Raw genomic sequence first — 22,824 nt, forward strand, 5'->3', positions numbered from 1 at the left:
CCCCCAGTCGATTCATCCTTAGCTTAAGCTTTGCTGTTCAAATCCACAAGGGACGATGACCTAATCGTCCAGACTACCTTGCCTACATATTTTCCAAGATTTATAATACCTCATATACTGGATGGTCCTACCCCTGTCACAGACTAATCTGTGCTAGAGTGCAGGTATTGACACGCATTCACCATGACATTGACCAGCAATGAAAAGCGTGCGCAGCGAAGACAGGAGTGCCGGGATGCGTTGGTGGCTCATATCTGTAGGGAGCGCGGGCCGGGTCTGCGTGAAGACACGAGAGGCTGATGACGAGCTGCAGATGAACGACGGGAGCTCAAAGTTCCCCCGAATCTGGTTCGCCTGCAGCCCTGCCCCAAAGACGGCTATGTATGGTCCGCCGCGGAAGGATTCGAGCATCTATTGGCAACAAACTTGAGCAGCGGATCGGTCGGTGTATACGACAACATCATCGCCAGCCTGGGCCGTTCCCTCGAGGCCGTCGATCCGAGGTCTCTGATGCCAGACTGTACAGACTCGGACTCTGATCAAGCCACAAAGGCACTCCCTTCCCCGGTGAGCATCAATCGACTTGCCGTGGCGGACTGCTGTGTGGATTGCTAGGGCGGATTGCTAACGGCGATGTGGACTGTTGTAGAACCCGGTTCCGCAGACCGAAGACGGATCATTCACTGCCACCATCAGACGCCTAGAATGTGAGAACAAGAAGCTCGCCGATGAGCTCGATCGTGGCAAATCCCACTCCGATGCGTTGCTGGAAAAGGTCGAGGAATGGGAGACGTGGGCGCAGGTCATGGAAGAGCAGCTCACAGAGAGCCAAAGCCTGGTGAATCAGCTAGACGAAGAGTTGCGACACGTGCAGGATGGAATGGCCGAAGCGGTGAGGCTGCTGCAGAGTTTCCGCCAGGACACGCAGTCATGCTACAGTGAAAGTGAAGACCCATTTCGGGACGAAACGCGGTCGCCGAGTCTGGCACAATAATCGTTTCCGAACCTGTTGTGAAGAAACAGCCAGAATACTGCATCGCACCGAAAGCCCGTCATTTTGTCTTAGTAAAGCACGCTCAGCAAGATTATATTCTACGTTCGAGAAAAGGATCAAAGAAGTACATGGTTGAACTAACACACCTGCATCCACCTAGCTGGATTGACAGGGGTTGGATCTTCTACGGTCTCAGAGTGCATGCTTGTAAATTTTAGTTTTCCTAACGCGTAGTACTCAATAACTCGGGCCACAACCTCTTGCCGCCGTCGAACAGCAAAATGATAACGCGTTCTGAATATTCGCGAGCTTGCTAAGGAAATTTGACATCATAGTGGCTGATTTTACTGAGAATGTTGACTAACATCTTCAGCTCCCCACCTTTCGATTCGGCTACAAGATCGTCGTCCTAGGTCAAATCAGCCCAAATCCCAGCTCTCTTCGGAAGAGGAACCTACCCCGAATAGATCGTCCAAAGGCGTGCTCATCAGCCGTGCCGGCAGATTCTGCGCCCGGGGGCTCCAAGGGTCCATCGGACTCATTTGCTTCCGAAGTCCGGTTATCATATCGGATAGTGCAAAGAGCTTCAGCGTCGCAGCATTCATGTCCTCCGTATCAATTACGCAACTGCGATCAACATCCGCTGAGCGACGCAGAACGGGACGGTATCAGTACTCATAGAGACTCAGTCAGTCCTAGCATCAGAAGCCGGAGCAGCACATACCAATCTTCACACCCCCAGAACTGGTCAGAAAAATAGTATCGTATGTGAGAGAGCCTAGGGCTCGGCTTGAGTCTCGGAGGTACCGAATACCCTGGATGATCTGGAGTATGTATGTGAGCGCGACGCTCATATTCCAGTGGCAAGAAGCGGACTTTGTAACTGACCGGCCATACTATCGAGGTCAGTTCGGCTTCCCGAATCGAGTACTTGGATCCAATGACTTGTGCCAACGACAACTCCACGGGCTCCCACACCAAAAATGTCGATTGGTCATAGTGGTAACAGCATAGAAGGCGAAGGAAGCTCGGATGTGAATAACGACCGACGGCGTTAATGAGGGACTCTGTCGCCGTACATGCCTTCAGTTGCTGAATGTGGACCAGGTCCTCTCTGTTCCGACGGTGCCGACAAAGAGACGTATGTCTTTTGGGGAAAATCTCGATGCCCTTTTCGTAGTCTGTCCATGGGTCCTCATAAAAGACGGGGAGATTGAAAAATTGCGTCCGTTTATCTGGTTTCATAACGAGATCAGGCTTGTGCCGAGCTGGCTCAGCCGCCGTCCCGTCTCCACCCTTCCCTCCAGGGAACGGCCGGCTTTTGGAAACATTGGTCTCGTCTTCACCTTTCCCTCCAGTGGATGGCTGGCTCTTGGGAACATTGGTCCCAGTGGCGGTCCGGTTGGGCGCTACAGGAAAGAAGTATGTCTTCCGCCGCCCGCGGGATTCAATGGCAACCATTGTGGCCGACAGCGACGGCTCTTCGTGTTGCAGATTGATTACTCTTCGAGATGATGCCTCATGACTGGTAGCTTTTCAGCAATTGAGAGGTGCGTTTCTCCAGATCGGCTAACGAGATAGGCTGGGGAGACTGCGGAATCGGGCGATTTCTGGTAAAAGGTTACATGATTTACGAAGGAAAACTGATTTAATTGCAAAAGGGACGTTCCCGCTTGCTGATGTTTGTATCTTACTACGTACACATACTACGAGATCTCAGGAGTGTCAAAATGTCGAGTCAGCTCTCGCTTTGTATGTTTGACCCTGCGTCTTCATCGGGGAAAAACGTCGTGTGGTTGGGGAGAAGCAGGTATCACTGATCGCCCAGGACTGCGGGCCGAAACCACCGATCAATTTAACTACAGTACATAATATATACTAAGAACGTGCAGCTTGCATCTATTTACGCCTTCTTAGCATGCCAAGTACCGAACACCGAACTGAATGGGGCCATAATGAATCAACCGGGCGATCGGTTCCTCCGATTCCTTATATGCCAAGCACCGAGCCCCGAACTCTTTAATTTGCCCGTTGAAGAGCTGGGCAAACGTATAAAACGGGTTATGTCGTTCTATCGTCCTTCTGGGCTCTACTCCGATTGGAAAACACATCACGATGAGTCAAAGCCTTCAGACTAACGACGGTGCAGCGAGCAGAGAATCTTTACAGTCCGAACATCATAATAAAAATCACTCGGAAGCTGGACAAGGAAACAATCTAAGTGATGGAGTTGCACAGGTTGCGAAGCAATTATCCTTATCTTCGGCCTCGGAAAAAGGGCACCTGCGCTTATTGCAACCGACGCCTGGGGGGTAATCTCGACCCTTCATCTCCCACATTTGATGCCCGCTTTTGGGTCAAGGAGTTCAACAGATTGCTCGAATCGGATCCTGACTCTGCACCTCCTCGATCCCTTGGCGTTGCGTTCAAAAGGCTGGGTGTATTCGCATATGGGACTGCTTCTGAGTTTCAGAAGACCACAGCAAGCGTCGTGATTGAAGCCGCGACCTACCTTACACGATGGCTTGATGGAAATCGACAAAGCCCACGGGTGGATATTCTACGCGACTTCGAAGGGGTCGTTGAGAAAGGGGAGATGTTGCTTGTTCTAGGCCCCCCCTGGCTCTGGATGCTCGACTCTTCTCAAATCCCTGGCAGGGGAAACAGCAGACTTGAATGTGACGCCGGAGTCATACATCAACTTTCGAGGTTTGGACGTTTCCAAGATTCGTTCTTCACTCCGCGGGGATGTTTTGTACAACGCCGAGCTTGATACTCACTTGGCACATCTAACAGTTGGTGAGACTTTGACATTCGCATCTCGTGCAAGCTCTGTTAGACGCGTCCCGAAAGGCTTCACTCGCCAGCAGTTGGATACAGTTCGTCGCAATGTCATGATGGCGATCTTTGGCCTGAACCATACCATCGATACTCGGGTCGGAGACGATTTCGTACGTGGTGTTAGCGGTGGAGAGCGAAAGCGCGTTAGCATTGCAGAGGCATCTCTTACTGGAGCCAAGTTCCAGTGTTGGGACAATTCTACCCGGGGCCTGGACAGCGCCAATGCTATCAATTTCTGCAACAATCTACGACTCCAGGCAGATCTTCTTGATATAACCTCGGCTGTGACCTTATATCAAGCACCACAGTCAGCCTACGATGCAAGTCTTCAATCCATATTTCTGTCCTTTCACACTTCAACAAGTTTTAACCGTTGCAATGTAGATGTTTGATCGGGTCACACTGTTATGTGAAGGCAGACAAATATTCTTTGGTCATATTACCGAGGCAAAAGGCTATTTTGAGAACCTGGGATTCATCGGTGAGCTTCTGATATACCCCAGTCGATAGTGTTCAAAGTCTGACATGTCTTATAGCTCCCCCCTAGGCAAACCATCCCTGATTTCCTAACATCGATGACGAGCGCAGAGGAGCGCAGGGTGCAACCCGGGTGTGAAGGATCCGCACCTCGCTCAGCAAAAGACTTTGCAGAAAGATGGAAGTCAAGTGAGCAACGGAAGAAGCTACTTCTTGAAGTGGCATCATATGAGCAGAAACATCCTTCAGAGGTTCGAATGATGGAATATGAAATATCTCGACGTGCCGAACAAGCGGAGCAGCAGCGTGCCATGTCTCCCTACACCATATCATATGCCCAACAAGTTTCCCTGACTCTCTGGCGCGCATATCGGAGACTGCTTGCTGATCCCGGATTCACGATAGCTTCCCTCCTTTTCAACGTCATTATGGCGCTGATTCTAGGGAGCATGTTCTACGATCTCAGCCCTGACACCTCTACCTTCTACTACCGTGGAGGGCTTATATTCTTCTCACTACTTTTTAATGCATTTGGGAGCCAGCTTGAAGTAAGCTAGCCTATAAATACCCCTGATTTATCTTCAATTAACTAGTTTGACTTCAGGTCTTGACCATCTATGCAGAGCGGCCCGTCGTCGAGAAGCAAAATCGCTACGCCTTCTATCACCAGTCTGCCCAGGCCATTGCAAGCTACCTCACCGACCTGCCTTACAAGATCATTAACATGTTTGTTTTTAATATACTAATTTACTTCATGGCCGGCTTAAAGCGAGAGGCAGGTGCTTTCTTCTTCTTCTGCCTTGCTACGCTTCTCACCACACTGATTCTATCGGCTCTCTTTCGCACCTTGGCTTCCATAACCAGGACCCCTGATCAAGCAATGATACCTACTGCAGTTCTGAGCCTTGGACTGATGATATATACCGGATTTACTACCCCGCCGGCATACATGCCGGGGTGGTCGCGGTGGATGGCGTACATCAATCCTCTTTCATATGGCTTTGAGTCCTTGATGGCCAACGAATTTCACGGTCGAGATTTTCCATGCGCAAGCATGGTACCCAGTGGCCCAGGGTATACAGCCCTGCCATCCGCATCGCAGGTATGCTCTGTTGTTGGTTCGGTAGTCGGCTCCACTATTGTCAATGGAGATGACTATATCGGCAAGTCTTTCGACTACCACAATGTCCATAAATGGAGGTCAGTAAATGCGAAAAAATCTCAAGAAATATGCCGGCTAACAAGATCATCGGATAGAAATATTGGAATTCTCTTCGCGTTTGTGGTTTTCCTTTTCCCTGCCTACATCTTAGCGGCTGAGTTGGCAAAACCCCCCCAAGACGCGGGGAGAAATTCTTGTGTTCAGCCGTATCAGGGGCTTTCTCGGCCCAAGAAATATGCAAACCGTGGATTCGGAGAACCAAGAAAAGACACGTCCCATCGTCGCAGATAAAGTACCATCTTTGCCCCCGCAGAAAAATGTTGTTTCTGGAAGGGATGTGTTTCACTGGGAGGATCTTTGCTACGATATCAAAGTCAAAGACGGGACTCGCCGCCTCTTAGATCATGTTGACGGCTGGGTAAAACCAGGCATGTCCACAATCCTCATGGTATGTTCTAATCCCTATGATCACGAATATTTAAATTTAACAACTACCATTAGGGTGTGTCTGGGGCAGGAAAGACGACTCTCCTAGACGTTCTGGCAACCCGTGTTACTACTGGCGTCGTGAGTGGTCATGCAATGGTCAACGGAAAGCCCACAGATCCTTCCTTTCAGCACAAGGTCGGCTATGTTCAACAGCAAGACCTTCACCTGAGCACTATGACAGTCCGCGAAGCTCTGTGTTTTAGTGCTCTCCTTCGACAGTCCGCGGAAGTACCCAAGTCAGAAAAGATCGACTACGTGGAACATGTGATCGACAGACTAGAGATGCGAGAGTTCGCGGATGCTGTCATCGGTGTTCCCGGGGAGGGACTCAATGTCGAGCAACGGAAGCGTTTAACGATTGGCGTGGAGCTGGCCGCTCGACCCCAGCTTTTGGTCTTCTTGGACGAACCGACATCGGGACTGGATTCGCAGACATCATGGGCAATTTCAGAGCTTATTAAAAAGTTGACTAACAGTGGCCAAGCAGTTCTCTGCACTATCCATCAACCGTCTTCTATCCTTTTCGACCAATTTGATCGACTCCTACTTATCGCACCGGGGGGCAAAACAGCTTATTTTGGTGGTTAGTGATTATCCTCTCCCGAAGAAATTCTATTGATTTGAAAGTACTGAAGATATAATATTTAAGATCTTGGCTGCGGTGCTTCGACTCTAATTCAATATCTCGAGAAGAACAATGCCATGCCATGTCCAGCGGGCGCTAATCCCGCTGAGTGGATGTTGCAGGTGATAGAGCCGCATACGGATGGCAGCAATGGACCGGATTGGCACCGAATTTGGCTAGACTCTCCCGAGTATCAAGCTGTCAAAGAAGAGCTTCATAATCTGCGAACCCCGCATGCAACAGACCGCACAATTGATGATGGTGTCACTAATGAGAAAAATTCACAGTACCAAGAATTTGTGGCCTCTTTCTGGCCTCAGTTTGGACTAGTACTTTGGCGAACCTGGAGGCACTTGTGGAGATCTCCAACTTATATTTGGTCAAAAACTATATTGATTCTTCTCTCGGTTCGGCAACCTTTCTCACTGCATCTTCCTACAATGCACAGGCTAATGTTATCCGCTATTCCAGTCTCTCTATCTGGGATTTAGCTTCAACGCCGATAATTCGATTCAAGGCCTTCAGAATCAGCTATGGGCTATTTTCATGCTACTCGTTGTATTCATCAACATCAATGAGCAAATAATGCCTATCCTTCTACCTCAGCGGGCCCTCTATGAGGCACGTGAAGGGCCTTCGAAAATTTATAGATGGACAAGTAAGTCACATTCAAGTTACTGATAATAATGGCAATATCATTGTCGGATCAAATTAATTACTTTCCAGCATACCTACTGGCAAACGTTTTTGTCGAGCTCTTCTGGCATACTCTCATGGCCGTTATAATGTACTTTTGCTGGTACTATCCCGTCGGCTTCGTCCAAAATACCACCGCCGATGATCATGCCATCCGCGGGTTTGCCGTTTTCCTTTTCCTATGGGTTTATCTTTGGTTCACCAGCACATTTGCCCACTTTGCCATCTTTTGGATTGACCTTCCCGAAACCGCTGGCGTACTCACTAGCCTTTTTTGGATGCTGTGTATCCTGTTTTGTGGGTGAGTACAGCCTTTTTAATTTCCGTTTCCTTTCAGCACACTAAGAATTGAAAACAGAATTGGCGTACCGCTGGCCGACCTTCCGACCTTCTGGAAATTCATGTACCGTGTGTCGCCAGCCACATATCTCGTCGGGGGTATCATGTCCAACGCAGTCGCAAACGCGGAAGTGAGTTGTGCTGATCACGAGATCCTCCGAATGGCTTCAATTGGAAACCTGACTTGCAACGAATTCCTCGGCGCATATATCGACGCAGCTGGCGGTCGGGTCCTGAACCCTGCATCGCGGGATATTTGCCAATATTGTCCATTGGCCACGACGAACGAATTTCTTCAACGATTTCAGATTTATTACAGCACGAGGTGGCGAGATTTTGGGCTGATTTGGATTTACATTCTTGTTAATATACTCGCCGGCCTTGGGCTTTATTGGGTCTTTAAGGTTCCCAAAGGAAGGGGTAGCAAGAAGGCTTCGGCATTTTCGAACTGAGCACACCTATCAAGACTGGTGCTCAGACATAACTACTCGGAAACAGAGAGGATAAGGAACGGAAGATGGATACCCAAGATAATCCATCATGTATTTCAATCTGTCTTCTCTCGACTGGCTCATCGGGATCCTCGAACAATCCTCTATTCTATTCAAAATCAAGGAGAACCACTTGGCCTCTGAAGTTTGTTTGCACATGAGTTTTCTCCCCCAGATTTAACAGACGGCCCTTGTAGTCAGCAGGTATCATAAGTAGCTTCTTACCACCTCTGCTCAGCCATTCCACCTCCCCATCTACATATAGTCTGGGTTGCGGTTCAAAGTCAAGGGGGGGCATCCAGCATCTCTGTGGCCAACTTGTAAAAGCCAGTGACCACCTTGAGGTAATTCCCATCCGCGGAAAATGATAGCGTTCAATCACTCACATCGCGTTTGACGACTTGCAGGCGAGCTCCAGTCTTAATGGTCCAAAGCCGCACATTCAGAACACAGAGCTGATGATCGGGAAAGATTACCACGAGGGCGATGCTGTCCCGAATATTCAGTCTGTGCTGAAGAGTGCCAGTAGAGACATCGTAAATGTCTGTTCCAACAAACATCCGACCCACTATCACGTTCTTGTTGTCAGGAGAGAAACATGTTGCAAAATTGGCCCGATCATGCCGCGCTGATCATTCTCGATCGTTTGAGTACAATTCCACATGCCGGTCTTCCAGAGCTTCAATTTTCCCTTGTTACTACGTGGGTATACAAGTAAAATTTCCTATTGGGCTTGAAAGGGGAGTGAGCTACAGTATATCCGACGTTGGTGAATGTACTCGTACTGGACTGAGGTGGATCAGGGGTTGTTGCTTGGGAGACTCCGCTGGTAGTTGCGGCAGACAGGGATCAATGACCAGGTAATACGAATCAAGTGATTCAAATCGGAGAAATAACAGCAACTTGGAAGGAGTCTGAAACTTCTATTTCGTACGATACGAACAACTATTGGCTAAGGTAACTTACGTAGTCAACTTAACTACATACTGTACGGAGTACCCGTACCTGACAGCCGATTCTGCCTGATGGGTAGATCGGCGTCTCCACCTCAATAGCATTGGCCGGGACTGTGAGCTGAGACTGGTTCGAATGGGAAATTTATTCCCGTGGATCCCTTCCGAGGGGCTTGCCTTATGCCCATGGTGATGCCTATTTCCCATCTTCTTCTGATGTTCTTACGGCTGATGCGCGAACGTTTTACAGGCTGGTATTTAGGGTGCACAATGGCTGAGCGGTATCATATTATTCACTTGAGTCTATCAATACGCATGAGACGAAACGTCATACACTATGCGGTGGGTTTTTACTCCGATATTTGCTCCACCAATCACAACTGTTGTAGTTCAGAGGTATTAATTGTTTTATCATTCTAGTGGGAAACATGAGGCTATATATACAGCGAGAAGATCAAGTTGATTTCCAATCAACTTGGTTCTTCGTATACATACTTCGGGATTAATTCCGATGGTTCGGCTTGGTTCCTGATCTGCACCAACCTCATATCACAACATTCCCCCTCAGGATCGCTTTGCTGGCAGGGCGATACTGGAATCGCGTAGAGCAGTCAGGCCTCAGTAAAACCACTCAAAACCCACGCTGGGGAAAATAAAGTGGAAAGAGCGCCTGCGGCGTCACGCGGTTTGTTTCGAGATCTCTGGAGCATTGACGCCTAAGAGACTACAAAACTTGGCAAAGGACGTTGGTCCCAATGGCTTGGTGAGGCCGTCCGCTGCCTGTTCCCCAGTTGGAATATATTGAAGCTCAATCCCGCCTGCATCCAGCACGGCTCGCTGATAGTGAAATTTCACATTGAAGTGCTTCGTCCGTTTATGGAACTCGGGATTGCGAGAGAGAGCAATGGCGGATTGGTTGTCAGCCATGATGTTAGTGACCAGAGACCGATACAGTTGCGTTTCGGCCAGAAAGGTGCGGAGCCACTGCAGATGCAGAATAGCGTTGTACTGTCCAATGTATTCGGCATGTGTTGTAGACGTGGCTACTTCCCCTGTCTCTTGGACGACCAGGAAACCGGTGCGCCTGCAAGTTGGAACACATAGCCAGATGTGGAGTATGCTCCGTCAGTGACGACGGAGCCCCCAAAGTCAGCGTCCGTATACCCGATTAGCTGTCCACTGCGGTAAGTGATACGATGAGACTGTGTGGCTTGGATGTAGCGAAGCAATCGCTGCAGCGCAACTTGGTGGTGTGTTTGCGGCTGAGACGTGAAGCGACTCAACGTGCCCAGCGCAAACGCAACATCCGGTCGCGTGCCAACCATCAGATACATTAACGAGCCGATGGCGGTCGTATAGCGAGCTTTTGCTTCCTCGTCTGGAAGTTCCTCCCCTGGCCGATGATTCAGGATTTGCTTGGGATTCATCGGCGTAGACTTCGGCTGACAAGTTTCCATGCCAAAGTCTGAGAGTACCTTCTGGATGTACTGGTGTTGGTGAATGGATACGGACCCATTGACGTGATAGTCGAACTGGATCCCGAGGAACGAGCGTGGCGTCCCCAGGTCATTCAATTGGAATTCTGCTTGCAATGCTCGTTGCACTTGTTCTATCTCATGCGAGTTTGCCGCAGCAATGAGAAAGTCATCGACGTAAACACAGACCACGCAATTGGATTTGTAGAATACACAGTTGTCCGATTGGGCCATGGTGAAGCCGTGGGTGGCCAGGACGCGGTGGACGCATTGATACCAAATCCGCGGGGCCTGCTTGAGGCCATACAGGGAGCGGCGAAGCCGACAAACATATCCTGGCTCTTCGAAGCCTTCGGGCAAATCCATGTAAATGGAGGAGTCAACGTCACCATGCAGGAATGCAGTGACAGCATCGAATTGGTGGAGTTTCCATCCGCGCAGCACTGCGCTGGCGACAATGCAGCGCACCGAGTCCATTCGTGACACAGCTGCAAATGTTTCATGATAATCGATACCGTGTTTCTGTCGGTAGCCCTTGATGACCAATCGAGCTTTGCGGGTTCCGTTGGCTTTAGTCTTGAAGACCCATTTACAGCCTATCACATGATCTCCGGCTGGTACGTCTGTTCGCAGAACCTTTTCCCATGTTCCGTGTTCCAGAAGAGACGAATATTCTTTCTGGATGGCTGCCCACCATTCCAGTTGATTCGAGCCCGACACGGCCTCGTGGAAAGTCGACGGGTCGACTTTGCTCACAGATGCAGTATTCAATACGCCTGCCGTATACACCTTGCCGAGTGATTCCAGCAACCTTCGCGAAGGCCTTCTTCTGCGGCCATACAACGAATATCCAAGATCCTGTGTCAGGTCAGTTCCCTGTTGGCTTGGATTGACTGCTGGAGGTGTCTCCTCTTCACGCTCAGATGGCGTTTTCTCTCGCTCAGCCGACGAAGGCAATGGCGAAGCAGGTGGTGTGGGCAGCCCGCTGGCTGAACTTATCGGCACTATCGGAAAGACGGGCGATGGAGGAGCGTTGTCCGGGAGGTCGTTGCCTGTTTCCCCCTCGACGAGTGGCGCCACCGGGGTCCTCTCGTCGAACTCGACATCACGAGAGAAGACCGTCTTTCTAGAATGGATTTCATAGAGCTTATACTGATTCGGTTCACAATAACCTAGTAGTCGGCACTCGGATGATCTCGGTCCGAGTTTTGCTCGATGCTCTTTTGGAATTAAGACCCATGCACGGGAGCCAATCCGTCGTAGATGTAACAGCGATGGCGGCTTCCCATAAATAATTTCGTACGGGGTCTTTTTCTGAAGGATTGAAGCTGGCGCGCGCAGCTTCAGATAGACCACAGTGTCTACCAGCTCGATCCACCAGGAAGGAGGAAGGTTGGCATCGGACAGGAGCGTGTTGATTCGCTCCCGGATAGTGCGATTGGTGCGTTCCGCAAGTCCATTCTGCCCTTTGCAGTATGGCGGCGAGGTGTCAAACTCGACTCCCTGGGATTCGAGATGTGTTCCAATGGGCAAATATTCTCTCCCGTTGTCGGTGAGGAACTTTTTGATCTGGGCGCCGAACTGTCGGTGCATCCAGGCCTCAAACTGTTGGAACTTCTGGAGCGCTTCATGCTTCCACCTCATGGCATAGGCCCACGAGCCACGAGAATAATCGTCAGTAAAGGTGATCACGTACCTGGAGCCATCTTTGGCCATCGGCATCTCCATGATGTCCGAATGAATCAATTCGAAAATTCTCGTTGAATGCAGACGTGGCCGTCGTGCACGGGAGTTCCTCTTCTGATGCTGCTTACCCGACATGCACGCCGGGCACTGCGGCGTTGCCTGCAGCTGCGCCTGCGTCAGCGGTCGATACGGAGTGCCGGTCTGCCGGAGGACCACCCGCAAGTCGCCCCGATTCAGATGTCCCATCCGAGCGTGCCACAGCGCTTCGGAGGCCTGGTCCACTCCTTTGCTCGCATCTTCTTCGAGTATCCGAGCTTCACCACCGAGTTCAGAGGTTGACGCTGTACATTCTACGTCACTTGACTCCTGAGGGTCGTCGACGTCCATGGCCACCGCCTGTGGTTCCAGGGAATCTGCATGGTCATGGGTCGCCGGCGCCCTCGCCAGTTGGACTCGCTCTCGGGATCTCTTGCTCACATGGCACCGCAGGATCAGTAGATCCTCCTCTGTATGGTAGGCGGTCCCCACCGTCCGTCCTCGGCGTTGCACAAAGACGTTCTGCGGGTGCGCCACCACCGAATAGCGGTCTCGCAACAGCTTCGGCACGCTGATCAGGTTCATCCCAACGCGTGGCGCGAAGTATACATTCTTTAACACCAGGGGTTGGTTGAACTTCCCCCGGAGCGTGAGCTTCACCGTACCAATCCCTTCAGCTTCCACTGGATCGCCCGCCGTGTCCAACATCTCACGATGAGACCGAAGACTGCTGAAGCAGCTGCGGTCCCAGCAGATGTGGCTGGTGGCGGCCGAGTCCAGGATCCACCGGGGTGACGGTGCGTGGGTATAAAGGGTCGTCACCCTCGCCCTCACGATATTGATCCGCGGTCTCTTGGAAGTCGGCGGGCCCTGCCGATCTTCCATCTGGCTTGATGGTATGTTTTGTAGATTGCTCCTTGGTGAGCCGGAAACACTCCGTTCCGCCTTCAGGGCATGGTCCCTGGGCGGCTGTTGTTCGCGCTGCTTCTTCCAGCACTCCGCAGCTACATGGCCGCGCTTCTTGCAGTAGTTGCATTTCTTGGTGTTCTTCTGCACCGTATTGATGGAAGGGTTGCTTGTTCCGCTGGGGACTCGCTGCGGGAACGTCGCTGCGTCCTTTCGCTGCACCGTCTGCTCAGCATTCGCTAGACGGTTGCCAATAGTCGCTGGGTTGACGGGATCCTTATCATTTTGGATCGCATCCACGATCAGGATGTATTCTGGTCCGATCTGCGTGAGCAGAATCGCAATATGGGCTTTGTCGCCGATCGATCCAGGGGCGATCGCATTCAATCGGTGCACTAGCATCCGTACACGATCGACAAATTCGCGGGCACTACCGCAGCGCTCGCCGGTGGTTTCACGAAGCTGAGCAAACAGCTCGCAGAACGTCGCGAGTTCCATCCGTCGGTACCGCTCTTCGAGCTCATTCCAGAGGTCGCGTGATGTCTCCAGCCCCGCGACATGGATACTGATATGAGGGGACAGATAGCGGAAGATGGTGTGGTAGGCTTCGGCCTCACGGCGCGACCATTCACGGTGACGCTCGAATGCCTGGACCTCCACTTCGAGGCGCGCTTCGATGGCGCGTTGCCTCACCGCCCCCACGAGGTGCGATTCCACCAGGGGGTGGATGTCCGCCGTAATGGGCTTGGCGTACTTGAAAGAACAGTCAGGACGCTCAAGGTCGCCCGACACGACATCCCAGACCTGCCTTGCCTTGAGGTAGGAGGTCATGAGACGTTTCCATGTTGCGAAGTTGTCGCTTCCTGTCAAAGGCTCAATGGCTGTAACGGCTCGGTCGGGCGAGTCGTGAACCAGAGCTGACATGATGGTTGATGTAAAGCGGGGTAGATATAATCACGAAAGATTAAGATGATTCTCAGATGAGTAGAGACGGCACCCGAGAGTTGCTCCCGGGCTCATAACCTGTTGTAGTTCAGAGGTATTAATTGTTTTATCATTCTAGTGGGAAACATGAGGCTATATATACAGCGAGAAGATCAAGTTGATTTCCAATCAACTTGGTTCTTCGTATACATACTTCGGGATTAATTCCGATGGTTCGGCTTGGTTCCTGATCTGCACCAACCTCATATCACAACAACAACTTATGATCAACAGCTTGATGAGGAACATGATTATCATAGAATTTAGAGTGACAAGAAGGTTTCGAACGCCCTGTGTCGAAAATTTCTTCCCAATGACCATAGCCTTGGAGTCAACCTATTCACAAGGGACAAAGTCGCGGAAGCGGTGCTGTCAGTATTGTTAGTAGCATGTTATTTCGGAGCTCGCTGAATAAGACGGATGAAGGTTCCCCCGTGGCCCCCAATGGTTCCTCGCAAGTTAACAATTAGACCGCCTGGGCACTCTTTCAAACGTACCACAACGGTGCCCCCATTACCACAGTTCAAATGGATTGTGGCCACCGGAATCCAGGACCCAGGTCCGTAATACGACTCAACCAATCCTGTGATCAGTGCCGGTCCCGAAAAGTTAGATGCATAAGTATATATCTCACCTGAGCGTGCAGGCACCTCTTTAACTTGAAGTTGTGACGGCAGTACGGGGGCTAAAGCAATCCCCTAATTCTCGATAGTTGCCGAAACCCAAAGAAACTTGAATGCAGTGGAATCGTCCTCATGTGTTCATTGTGTTGTATGTGCTCGCGGCCTTTTATTGATATGTCAAAGCCACTGATAGTATGAGCTCGCATAGAATCGCAGAGAGTCTTGTCAATTCAGTCCCATGAAGCGGAGATTTATTCGCAAATCTACTACGCGTACATAGCATTCCTTGGACAACGTACGCTACACGCCTAGGTATTTAACTGATCTCCATCTTAGAACAAACTTCGCGTCCTCTGGCTCAATCACCGCTTCCAAACGGTGATCTCCCTATCGATCATATTTTACGAGCGGGGCCGCAAAAAATCTATCAATTGTACCTACCCGACTTGGACTCTACCGTAATTAAAGTATGCCAGCAACTTAACTCCCCGTGAATAAATCACTAAACATCAATCTATAAAGGCCAGCAATGAGCGAAGTACTACTCTGATAACGATCCGACCATTAGACCACCTAACCTGACAAAGATAAAGCAAACAGCTCTAGTATCTCATTCTTCTCCGCTCAACGCATCAGTCTACTGGCGGACCGTCTAGGCTCCCGTATACTGACAGAGCTTGTTCAAGACTTAGAAGATGTTCTTGTATCACGAGTCTGCTCTCATACGGAGTCTTCGCTCGAATTAAGCTTCCAGCCACCTCTGCATAGGCCGAGCCCAGATCTGGACCAAGCCGACCAGTACATTGATGGCAGGTCTAATTCAAAGTAAACCACACGGGGCTCATCACTGATATTTACAGCTTACTTTCGCAATACCCACCAGCTTTACCCTTTCCTTGATAGACAAGATTTCACTTCGCAGACTATTGAATGCCACCGCAGCGGGATATCAAACTGTGCCAAAGCATGCTCAGCACTATACTACGCCGTCCTTGCCATTGGCAGTCAGTATTGTGGTGGTGGAAGTTTTAAACCGGGATCGGGGATAACGTGGAGCTTGTTCCAGTCAAGTCTTGGTTTCCTTCCGGACCTCCTGATCCCTCCGTATTCATTAGAGAAGACCCAGGTAATTAAAGGTCCAATTTTCGCTTTCAGACACTGAGCTAATGACTTTCTAGGCCTTGATAGCGATGGTGAGAGCCCCAGAGCTCGGTTACCCATTTCGACAAAGCTAATGTTCAGCTGACAGTCTATCTTTGCCATGAATCCTTGCTGCCTATATCTAGATCAAAATCTGATATTCGAGGCCGCTAGAATGGTACACAAACTCAGATACCACAGATTTTCGAATTCAAAAGAGTCTCACTTGAGAGCATTTTGGACAATATATCACCTGGAAAAGATCGCCTCCTTCTCCGATGACAACAGCTCTGTGAGTCGCAATCTACATATGATCCATATTTCCGACAAGAAATGTTTTTCTTCCGAAATTTCTAACAGAATTCCTCAAATAGATTTTTGCAGATAATGATATTACATCTGGAATTCCCACTGTGCCAGAAGGATTGATGGTACGGGATTATGATTGGTTTTTGTCGGCCATTCAGCTTGCAAGATTGACATCGATTACCTACACCACCCTCTTTACGACAGGCTTTTCTTCGAGGTCAGAAATCGACCGCCTGGCTTCCGTGCAGGATGTAAGACGCCGATTGGAAGAATGGCGATTATCTGTACCGATGGCATTTCGCCCAAAAGAGCCGTTTCGAGCGAGCGAGCTGGAGACGCCAACAAGAAGAATGATCGCGATAGAGACACACTACCTATATTACCACATCGTGTTCGGCGTGGAGCGCGTGTCTCTTCTCATTGCTTCCGATGGCAATCCCCGATGCGGGGGTGGCAAAGGTGAATTGATAAACGCAGCGCGTAGTGTCATTGATCTACTGCGCTGGGTTGATATCGGTCCTCAAATGCCAGTTTTGTGAGTATCCTCGCTAACTTGAGAATTTCACCCAATGACAACCGGAACATGAAATCCTAATACCTAGGTCAGCATTCTAGGGATCATGCCGTTATCTGCAGTATTTATTATTTTTGATTTTGTGATTCATAATCCCGGCCACAAGGAGACCTCTCACAATATAAACCTTCTTGATAAGGCTGCGGAGTTCTTTGGCCAGATTGACTACGCCTCTCAAGGCGGGCTCCCAGGCAATGTCATATCTCGTTTTACTGGGATCGCCCGAGAATACGTCCTCAACCTTTCGAGTGAAATGCCTGCAACTACGGTTCCAAATTCACAAATGCTTCAGGGGATTCAGCCTATATGGGATTATGCACCTGACATAGATTTCAATAACATGAACTCGGACGTCAGTTAAATTTCTTCCATCTACTAATAACTTGGCTCACGAATAGTATACAGCTTCCCTTGGTAAACGTCTGGCCAGAACAAACAGATTCCGATTTAGCCCTACCACCGGCGACTTTCATGGACAGTGAAATGTTGAATTATCTCGTATCAGGCGAGAGTGGTACCATGGAAAATCAGACGCAGGACCTCAGATCTGTTTTTGGCTCTGTTTTTCCTGACTTAGGAGGTCGTGTATAGTCTCCCATCTTCACAATTTTCAAAAGACCATACAAATTCCTTGTCTTCGGGTATACAGAAAGTGAAATGGCATCACACCCCTACCAATCGCTCGAAATTAACGAAAGAATCAAAAGAGTACTCCTCAACACACCTCCTATCGATGGCCACAATGACCTGCCCCAACAACCCAGAGCATGTTTCCATGTGAAAATATACAACAATCCCTACTTCGATCTTGAAAATGGATTTGAAAGAGGCGGGAGGGATATTCCGCGTCTGCGTGAAGGTATTACTCAGACACGAAAATCTTATATGATAACTTCAAGTTATATTTGGCTAACCAAAGTCACGGGCAGGTGCTGTTGGAGGCCAATTCTGGTCAGTTTGCGTTCCGTGTCTGAGATCTGCTGAGAATTTCTCTATCGCGGGCCGGATTGGCTGGGATCATGTTCGCCTTCGACCTGATTTTGACGGAATCGCAACTGTAATACCGGGACTGGAAGATGTGAAATGCTACCCGCGATTGCTCCAATATATCCTCGATCGTGGCGCGACGGAAGAACAGTTGGCTAAAGTTGCTGGGGAAAATGTTTTGAGGGTGTGGAAGAGCGTTGAGGTAATTCGCGATCAAATGAGAACTGAAGGCGTGCAACCCGTTGAGGATGTTTGGGAGTATCGAAGTTGGTGGCGATATGATGGATATTACCAGATGCCTGATCCAGATCCCGAAGATAAATTGGAATTGGATTGGTATGAGGTTCAACCCCCGAAAGAAGGTCTCTACCTCAAAGAATAGTTGAAATTGCTCACGAGGTATACAACAATATTTCCACAAAATAAATCTCTTAACTTCAGGCATATGGCTGTTTGCCCACCATACGCGCCATCGAAGCAATCTCTTCACCGGGCATGCTATAATCCACAAACCCAAACTTAGCATAAAGCGGCGCACCCTCTTTACTAGCATCAACATAAGCTAGAACGCCCTGTAAATCCGCAAGATCACAACCCCATCCAACGAGCATAGACCCAGCACCACGACGCTGATAATCCGGATGAGTTACAACAGTATCCAGGTCTGACAAATCGTTACCGTAAGTGAGTGACAATGAGAATGTCATTCCCCAAAGCCACAGGTAGTGAGTAGGTGGGGGGGACTTACAAAAATGCTTCTTCTCACCCATAACACGAATTCTATTCTCCTCCTCTTTCCGGAAAAATTCATCGCACAGAGACGCGGACATTTCCTCGTGCCAAGGCGGATAGCGATCACCGCGCTCTTCGGGCATGGAGGTATCCCATTTTGCGTAGGCGGCGATACGGGGTCGGCCTTGTTGGTCTGTTGATATGGGGTCGATCACTTTGATGTATCTAATCGCAGCAATATTCTATGGGCCAGCAGTTTCTGTCCAGCAACTTTGGAAACAGTGCCATATGATATGAAGATTATCGCAATGACAAATCACATCAGAGATGTCAGCCCACAGGCCCACATCGGCATGTTTCGCATCTATCGCAATACATTGCACAACTTCATCATTGAAGTGAACATGGCGTCTTTCTTTTGTTGCTACCTTTCCGCGAGATAAAGGTGCAGCGAGACTACCTATTTCCGGGTATGTCAGTTCTCTTGTCCGATGATGAAGTTGTACTAGGCCTGTGTTGCACATTCGAGAGAGGGGTTGACCGAAGTAATGCTCAGCCTCTGGAGGTAAATCCTGCTGGGACTCTGACCGTTGAAACATTAATTTCACAACAGACTTTCTTTTAAGAATGGACCTCTGGCGTATAGAGAAGTTTGGGATCCGTAGGCGAGCCGAAGTGGTAGAGGAAATAGCGGTCGCACGATTGTCAGGGATCTTCAACGGTCCGTAGAGCCAGGTGGTATCTCTATCCTTAGCCCTATACTGATAATCAACGAATGGAAAATGAGGAAAAGATCAAAAGGTTGTTCAGAGAATAAGGAAAACGCACCAGTGTAGGCTCTCCGGTGATATAGTCCCGAGGTTGCCTCTTGTTTTGGCCTATGTTCTCCAAGATGCGTTCTCCAGTCTAACTCCGTTACCATACTTGCTCCTCCATCTGATCACATAGCGCCAGGATGACCAGATATCATCCTCTCTCCAGTCATGAGAGAGATAGTCCACATATCTGGATGGCTCGTCCTCAAGTGAAGTGTCATCTGCAGCTGGCGCCTGTGAGGTCCAGGGCACTCCGTCAACGCGCCATTTTCAAGTTCTTTCTGTTTCTGTGCACGGGCCAAGGGTCCAACATTATAGTAGTGCAAAGCCAATTTATCGTCTTTCGGGTGTAGGTTACTCCGAATGTCGGGAGCGGAGATTTGATCGATGGCGGAGGAACTGCAGTGAGTACGCCGCAGGATTGAGCAGAGGGTGGATGCGACCACATTCGAACTTGCCCTTTTTCGAAAACCATCTTGCGAGGGTGAAGTTCTTGGAATCGCGTAATCTACTAAGTATCCTTGCGCCATCGGACCCATTAGAGAACCTGCGTGGTAGGGAGAGGGGGAGGTTGACTGTTTTTCGCGTGGTGGGGGAGGGAGAGTCTCCCTAGCACACAACACTTCCAAGTTCACACACCAGGTGACGTAACAGGTACAGGTCTTCTCATTTGTCAGGAGCAAATGTCGGCTTATACCGATTGGGACGAACTATTTCTCATTTCTTGGCTATCTAACGTATGAGACGTTTGAACAGCGCATGGTCGATAAGGCTTTAGAACGCTGCGAATCCCGCTTTACCCTTATCTTTAAGCATCGGTAGCCAACTTTACCTGCTGGCGCAACTACCCACGAGCCATTGGTGAATATCCACACGCTGAGGCTCTTTTTGTCAGATTGTGTGCCCTAGAATCGAAGTGAGCCATCGAAGGTTAGACAAGCACCTACGGCGTGGTTGTCGTTCAGATTAAGCAGATACGTATTGGTGGTAGTTAGATGTCAATTTAGTGTACTAGAAGCTTTGTGAGGGATATCAATCACCAAGGCCGTGCCTCTCCCTACTGCTGGTGGCAACGTCATGTCATATCAAAAAGAAATAGTTTCAGCCCCTCTCTGAATATACAGAGATCGTCCTGATGATTGGTCGCCTAGTATCCTCGGAATCAAAAACCTGAGCATGATCCAAATGCTCATACCACAGCAGCTCAAGCCCGTGCCCAATCCAGGACCTGTTTTTCCATGCCTGTGTTACTTCTTTTTCTGATGTCCGGGCTTCAGACGATGAACCCATCAAATACAGCGCCACGGTTTCGGCATCCACGATCAAATCCTTGCCACTTAAAACAACAGTAACATTTCTGCCCTGCTCTTGGTTCCTTTCGCTCTTGATTCCCAGATCCTCCTTCCAGATTATATTGTCAATCCAACAAAATCTCCTCGCCAAAGTATGCGCAACTCCCACGTCTTTACTTGCGAAATACCAAAGCTGGTATTCATTGGCCCGCACTGGCCGGCGGGCTATGAAGTTGTATGCCACGTCAGGCAGATGGAGGAGGAATGAGATAGGATCAATGAAGACCGTAGGTCCGATGAACTGTGTAAATCGATCGGACTTCAGAAGGTGTGCAGCGATAATGGAGCCATAAGAGTGGGACACAAGCACGAATCTGCTCCACCCATGATACCGCATGATCTCCATTATCTCACATAGCATCACATCTTTTTCCAGAGCCGGATGAGTTATCCGAAAGCTTACAGGCATGATCTCAAGTGCGATGATACCAACTTCACCCTCGTTGCTAGCTCCTGTCTCTAACTTTCTGTTGAGGTCTCCGAGGAAGTTCGTGTAAGGGTAAAGGCCAATTCCAATGCCATGTATGAACAGTACGGGTAGCCGTTTCTTCGAGGTATGTTGTCGATGCCAGTATGTGAGGTGCCGCACCGGTGACCGGTAGGCTGTGAGTATAGTGAGAGGGCGAAACGGGAAGATTGTAAAGAACCGTGAGAGTATGCTGCGATGGAAGTGGAATCCGTTGTATAACATCTTGCAGTGCATTATTGTGTCAACCAGAAAGACGCACTGGGTGAACTGAGATGTCAGCCTGATACTGTTCTATCGCACGTAGACAGATAGAAGATATATAACTGACAGTATACCATAGAAGACTACGGTGTGAACTGTCTGCTTCATTTAGAAGCTGTCCAAGGCCTTTCACATTCACCCATCCCGGTGACAGTTTTCGACCAATTAGCTTCTCAGTTTCCGCTGTATAGGCCTCGATTTCCTCCTCATTCTGTCGGTCCTGCCCCCGCACACATGCTGGTCCGAAGAATGCCCATCTGATAAAATCTTTCACGTTATCGCGCTTGATGCAATCCGCTTCGGAGACCATAAGCCACCGACTTAGATATTTCTCCAGGTTTGGCACATTTGCGTTGCAAGCTCTGAATAATCTCTCTCTGTATTTTGCGGGTATAGATGTGTTGAGGACAGGAGTCTGTTGGATTACGTAATTCAGTGGCATGATAAAAGTAGCGAAAAAAGACTGCCTCTGTAATGAGCCAGATATGGATAGCGCAGGGTGTGTGTTCGAGACAAAAAGACATGTGAAAAAATGGGTTCATAAGTAACAGAATGCTGTATGAGACACTGACTGGTACAACATTGTGAAGGAATAGGATGCAAATACGAATGAAGATATACTCAACAGTGGATGTTCCGATCATAATGACTTTGAAGAATCTAACAATAACATTCCTATAACGAGTAGTTATAGACTGCGGCACTAACCGCAAAGACCGCGGTTAACCTAAAACCTAACCAAAACCGCAGCGGTTTTGGTCTTCATATCAAAACCGCAAATTTTTGCGGTTCGGTTTTGGTCTTCATCCCAAGACCGCAAAATTTTGCGGTTCGGTCTTGGTCTTCAAATGAAAACCGCTGCGGTTTTGCGGTTAACCGCGGTCTTGTAAACAATACAAACATGCTAAGCCTCGTGACCTGCTGGGCAGATAGATTTTTATGCAGTTTTTTTGGTAATTTTGTTGTTTTGGTCATGTATGAGAGCTCTGACTAATTTTCAGGCGAAGAGTCATCTCCAGGATATACGGAATACAGAGACTACAGAACAAAGAAACTGGATAGAAGAACAAATCAAGAAATATAATCTGACAGTATTTAAGCTACAAAGGCGCCAGTTGGAACCCCTCTGGCATTTTAGGCTTCTTGCGAATCCGCGTCGCTCGCTGTGTGCCTTCGTGTTCCATTTGATCCTCCTGCGAGCTAGTACTTCCAGAACGCGCTCGTTTTTGTGTCTCTCCTGATGGCTCCTGTCTATCTTCCTCCTCTTCCTCCTCCTCCTCCTTCTCTCCTTCCTTCTCTTCAATATCGCTAATTGGATCCAATGCTGGAAGAGGGGCTATTGATCCTCTGTCTTGTTCAATCATCGCTGCCTCACCCGCTAGTACAAGCTCTTTTGTAAAGTCAATCT

At 49.2% G+C, this 22,824-nt stretch overlaps 8 protein-coding genes across 8 annotated transcripts; 4 read left to right on the top strand and 4 right to left on the bottom strand.

Moving 5' to 3' along the window:
- Positions 1 to 183: 183 nt before the first annotated feature.
- N7533_006525 (uncharacterized protein) lies at positions 184 to 994 on the top strand (the record flags this gene model as incomplete). Its single annotated transcript, XM_057103175.1, has 3 exons — positions 184 to 256; positions 314 to 567; positions 650 to 994. 3 exons carry the CDS (start codon positions 184 to 186, stop codon positions 992 to 994), a joined length of 672 nt encoding a protein of 223 aa, XP_056958132.1.
- Positions 995 to 1,307: 313 nt separating this feature from the next.
- N7533_006526 (uncharacterized protein) lies at positions 1,308 to 2,455 on the bottom strand (the record flags this gene model as incomplete). Its single annotated transcript, XM_057103176.1, has 4 exons — positions 1,308 to 1,403; positions 1,453 to 1,637; positions 1,719 to 1,818; positions 1,883 to 2,455. The coding sequence occupies 4 exons, from the start codon at positions 2,453 to 2,455 to the stop codon at positions 1,308 to 1,310; spliced, it is 954 nt and encodes a 317-aa protein (XP_056958133.1).
- A 763-nt stretch (positions 2,456 to 3,218) lies between these two features.
- Positions 3,219 to 8,075, top strand: N7533_006527 (uncharacterized protein; the record flags this gene model as incomplete). Its single annotated transcript, XM_057103177.1, has 12 exons — positions 3,219 to 3,672; positions 3,791 to 4,155; positions 4,220 to 4,316; positions 4,424 to 4,860; positions 4,917 to 5,512; positions 5,570 to 5,632; positions 5,688 to 5,922; positions 5,976 to 6,546; positions 6,613 to 6,917; positions 7,060 to 7,246; positions 7,315 to 7,585; positions 7,643 to 8,075. 12 exons carry the CDS (start codon positions 3,219 to 3,221, stop codon positions 8,073 to 8,075), a joined length of 4,014 nt encoding a protein of 1,337 aa, XP_056958134.1.
- Positions 8,076 to 9,745: 1,670 nt separating this feature from the next.
- Positions 9,746 to 14,094, bottom strand: N7533_006528 (uncharacterized protein; the record flags this gene model as incomplete). The annotated part of the gene is made up of 2 exons (XM_057103178.1): positions 9,746 to 10,151; positions 10,232 to 14,094. 2 exons carry the CDS (start codon positions 14,092 to 14,094, stop codon positions 9,746 to 9,748), a joined length of 4,269 nt encoding a protein of 1,422 aa, XP_056958135.1.
- Positions 14,095 to 16,516: 2,422 nt separating this feature from the next.
- Positions 16,517 to 17,161, top strand: N7533_006529 (uncharacterized protein; the record flags this gene model as incomplete). The annotated part of the gene is made up of 2 exons (XM_057103179.1): positions 16,517 to 16,761; positions 16,834 to 17,161. The coding sequence occupies 2 exons, from the start codon at positions 16,517 to 16,519 to the stop codon at positions 17,159 to 17,161; spliced, it is 573 nt and encodes a 190-aa protein (XP_056958136.1).
- A 453-nt stretch (positions 17,162 to 17,614) lies between these two features.
- Positions 17,615 to 18,169, top strand: N7533_006530 (membrane dipeptidase; the record flags this gene model as incomplete). The annotated part of the gene is made up of 2 exons (XM_057103180.1): positions 17,615 to 17,659; positions 17,720 to 18,169. 2 exons carry the CDS (start codon positions 17,615 to 17,617, stop codon positions 18,167 to 18,169), a joined length of 495 nt encoding a protein of 164 aa, XP_056958137.1.
- A 55-nt stretch (positions 18,170 to 18,224) lies between these two features.
- Positions 18,225 to 18,662, bottom strand: N7533_006531 (GNAT family N-acetyltransferase; the record flags this gene model as incomplete). The annotated part of the gene is made up of 1 exon (XM_057103181.1): positions 18,225 to 18,662. The coding sequence occupies one exon, from the start codon at positions 18,660 to 18,662 to the stop codon at positions 18,225 to 18,227; it is 438 nt and encodes a 145-aa protein (XP_056958138.1).
- Positions 18,663 to 20,435: 1,773 nt separating this feature from the next.
- N7533_006532 (uncharacterized protein) lies at positions 20,436 to 22,060 on the bottom strand (the record flags this gene model as incomplete). The annotated part of the gene is made up of 4 exons (XM_057103182.1): positions 20,436 to 21,413; positions 21,484 to 21,736; positions 21,763 to 21,793; positions 21,844 to 22,060. 4 exons carry the CDS (start codon positions 22,058 to 22,060, stop codon positions 20,436 to 20,438), a joined length of 1,479 nt encoding a protein of 492 aa, XP_056958139.1.
- Between the last annotated feature and the right edge of the window lie 764 nt (positions 22,061 to 22,824).

This window comes from Penicillium manginii (assembly GCF_028828005.1).
Source record: "Penicillium manginii strain IBT 31320 chromosome Unknown utg000005l:1.0-5665137.0:1.0-5668048.0, whole genome shotgun sequence".
NCBI lineage: Eukaryota > Fungi > Ascomycota > Eurotiomycetes > Eurotiales > Aspergillaceae > Penicillium > Penicillium manginii.